This window comes from Lepus europaeus, unplaced genomic scaffold (genome assembly GCF_033115175.1).
Source record: "Lepus europaeus isolate LE1 unplaced genomic scaffold, mLepTim1.pri SCAFFOLD_29, whole genome shotgun sequence".
NCBI lineage: Eukaryota > Metazoa > Chordata > Mammalia > Lagomorpha > Leporidae > Lepus > Lepus europaeus.
In genome coordinates, this window is record NW_026909167.1 from 7,491,729 (window position 1) to 7,495,356 (window position 3,628).

General features: G+C 41.0%; 1 protein-coding gene across 1 annotated transcript; it reads left to right on the top strand.

Annotated features, from left to right (window-relative positions):
* Positions 1-2,181: 2,181 nt before the first annotated feature.
* Positions 2,182-3,022, top strand: LOC133754801 (small ribosomal subunit protein uS3-like). The gene has a single exon (XM_062185195.1). It carries the CDS (start codon positions 2,197-2,199, stop codon positions 2,926-2,928), a length of 732 nt encoding a protein of 243 aa, XP_062041179.1. The 5' UTR covers positions 2,182-2,196; the 3' UTR covers positions 2,929-3,022.
* The last annotated feature ends 606 nt before the right edge of the window (positions 3,023-3,628 follow it).

Below are 3,628 nucleotides of genomic sequence, written 5' to 3' on the forward strand. Positions count from 1 at the left end.
ATCCAGAGCCATTTTGTCTTTTTTTTTTGACATGCAGAGTGTACAGTGAGAGAGAGAGAGAGAGAGAGAGAGAGATAGAGAGACAGAGAGAAAAGTCTTCCTTTGCCATTGGTTCACCCCCCAAATGGCCGCAGCAGCCGGCGCACTGAGCTGATCCGAAGGCAGGAGCCAGGTGATTCTCCTGGTCTCCCATGGGGTGCAGGGCACAAGCACGTGGGCCATCCTCCACTGCACTCCCGGACCACAGCAGAGAGCTGGACTGGAAGAGGGGCAACTGGGACAGAAGCCAGCACCCCGACCTGGACTAGAACCCGGTGTGCCAGCACCGCAGGCGGAGGATTAGCCTAGTGAGCCATGGTGCCGGCCAGAGTCATTTTGAAAAGAAAAATAAACCAAAGTGACACCAACTGGAAAGGAGAAAGTCCAATTATCCCTGTTTGCAGATGATACAATCCTATATATTAGCAAAACCAAGAATCCCACTAAGAGACTACTATGACTCATAATAGAGTTTGATAAAGTTGAAAAATATAAAGTAAACACACAAAAACCAATAGCCTTTTTATATGCAGTGCTGTGGCTGAAAAAGAACTTGTAAGAACTGTACCATTCACAATAGTTAAAAAAAAAAAACTTGAAATAAATTTAACCAAGATGTGAAAAATCTGTACAATGAAAATTACAAAATATTAAAGAAACAGATGAAGACTCAAAAAATGGAAGATACTTGCATGTTCATGGATTGGAAGAATTAATATCATCAACATGTCAATTCTATCCAATTTACAAATTCACTGCAATCCCAAGAAAAATGCCAATGGTATTCTCCTCAGATCTAGAATAATCAGTGCTAAAACTCATGGAAACCAAAGAGTCCCTGAATAGCTAAAGTAATATTGAACAATTGAAACAAAACTAAAGGCATAAAAATATCAGACTTCAAGACATAGTATACAAGGCCATTATAATCAAAACAGCCTGGTACTGGCACAAAATAGACATGTATACCAATGGAACAGAATAGAAGCCATAGAAACTAACTCACATCAATCATAAATTAATATTTTACAAAGAGCTAAAATCAATCCTTGGAGAAGGACAGTGTCTTTAACAATTGGTGCTGGTAAAATTAGTTTTACTCATACAGAGATATGAAATAAGACAGCTACCTTACAGCTTCTACAAAAGTCAACACAAAATGGATCAAAGATCTAAATCTATGACTGAATGCCATCAAATGACTAAAGAAAAACATCAGAGAAACTCTGCAAGTAATTGGCATAGCCAAAGACTTCTTGGAAAACACCCAGGAAGCAAGGCAATAAAAGCAAAAAAATTAGGTGAACACAATTATGCTAAGCTAAGAAGCTTCTGTACTGCAAAGGAAACCTTTGACAAAGTGAAGAGGCATCCAACAAAATGAAAGAAATTACTTGCAAATTATACAATAAAGGATTAATATCCAGAATTTATTAAGAGCTCAAGAAACTAAACAGCAAAACAAAAAATCCAATTAAGGAGTGGGCCAAGGACATGTACAGACATTTTTCAAAGGATAAAATTCAAAATGAAAAATGAAAAAATGCTCAGGACCAATAGACATTAAGATGCAAATAAAAAGTACAGTGAGAGGCCATGCTGTTGGCAGTGTGTGGAGTCACCACCTGCACTGTGAGCATCCCTATGGGTGCCAGTTTGAGTCCTCACTGCTCCAATTATTATCCAGCTTCCTGATAATACATCCAGGAAAGCAGTGGAAGAGGCTCATGGTCCTGGACCATGTGGGACATCCAGATGAAGCTATTGACTCGGCCATCAGTCTGACACAGTCCTGACCATGATAGCTATTTGGGGAGTAAATCAGTAGAAGGAAGGTTGTCTTTCTGTAACTCTTTTATGTAAACAATCTTTAAGAAAATAACCACAATAAGTTTCACTTCATCCCAGTAAGAATGGCTCTCATCCAAAAATCAAAAACCAGTAAGGTGGATCTGGGGAGAAATGTACCCAAATACACTGTTGATGGAAATGGAAACTAGTACAACCATTACTGTAGACAGTATGGGGATTCCTCAAAACTCGGACAATATATCTACATATGACCCAGACATTCTACTCCTAGGAATTTACTCAAGCCAAATAAAATCCACATATGAAACTGTTTTATCTCACCCTTCGGCTGCGCGCAGTGGCAAGATGGTGGTGCAGATTTCTAAGAAGAGGAAGTTTGTTGCTGATGGCATCTTCAAAGCTGAGCTGAACGAGTTTCTCACCCAGGAGCTGGCTGAAGATGGCTACTCTGGAGTTGAGGTCCGAGTTACACCAACCAGGACAGAAATAATTATTTTAGCCACCAGGACACAGAATGTGCTCGGTGAGAAAGGGCGGCGAATCCGGGAACTGACTGCCGTCGTTCAGAAGAGGTTTGGCTTCCCAGAGGGCAGCGTAGAGCTTTATGCTGAAAAGGTGGCCATGAGGGGCCTGTGTGCCATTGCCCAGGCAGAGTCTCTGCATTACAAACTCCTAGGAGGGCTTGCTGTACGGAGGGCCTGCTATGGTGTGCTGTGGTTCATCATGGAGAGCAGAGCTAAGGGCTGCAAGGTCGTGGTGTCTGGGAAGCTGCGAGGACAGAGGGCTAAGTCCATGAAGTTTGTGGACGGCCTGATGATCCACAGTGGGGACCCTGTTAACTACTGTGTTGACACTGCTGTGCGCCATGTGCTGCTCAGACAGGGTGTGCTGGGCACCAAGGTGAAGATCATGCTGCCCTGGGACCCAAGTGGTAAGATTGGCCCCAAGAAGCCCCTGCCCAACCACGTGAGCATTGTGGAACCCAAAGATGAGATTCTGCCCACCACCCCCATCTCGGAGCAGAAGGGTGGGAAGCCAGAGCCGCCTGCCATGCCTCAGCCAGTCCCCACAGCATAACAGGGTCTCCCTGGCAGCTGTATGGAGTCTGGATGTTACTTTATAAAGATCTTTAATAAAATCTTGTACAAAGATGCAAAAAAAAAAAAAAAGAAAGAAAGAAACTGTTTTATCTCTATCCTCATGTTTAGTGAAGCTCAGTTCACAACAGCTCAGAAATGCCATCAAACCAGGTGTCAATCAACTGACAACTGGATAAACAAAATGTGGTATATATATATATACCATGGAATACTATTCAGCCTTAAAAAAGATTAAAATGCTGTCTTTTGCAATAAAATGGATGGGACTGCAAACCATTATGTTTAGCAAAATAAGCCAGCCCCAAAAAGACAAATCCCATATGTTTTTCCTGATTTATGGTAACTTATATACAGATTACAAAAAAAGAGAATGTATATGAGTGACAGTGACATTTTGAGATTTGATTATTGTTTACAGCCTTGTCTATACTCAAGGAACAGAGATTTTTTTTCCTACTTACTATTTATTGTATTTTAAGGTGCAGGGTTAAGCTTGGGATTAAAACATAAACTGAAAGTGTATTATAGTAAAATTTAAAACAAAAACTAAGAAAGGAAGGAGGGAGAGAGGTTGGAAGCATGGGTAGGAGAGAGGTTAGGGTGGGATGTATCACTATGCTTCTAAACTTGTATATATGAAACTCATGAAATTTGTTCATCTTATTTAAATAAAATAT

Coding starts and splice junctions, on each gene's coding strand:
- LOC133754801 (XM_062185195.1), top strand. CDS start 2,197: ATGGTGGTGCAGATTTCTAAGAAGAGGAAGTTTGTTGCTGATGGCATC.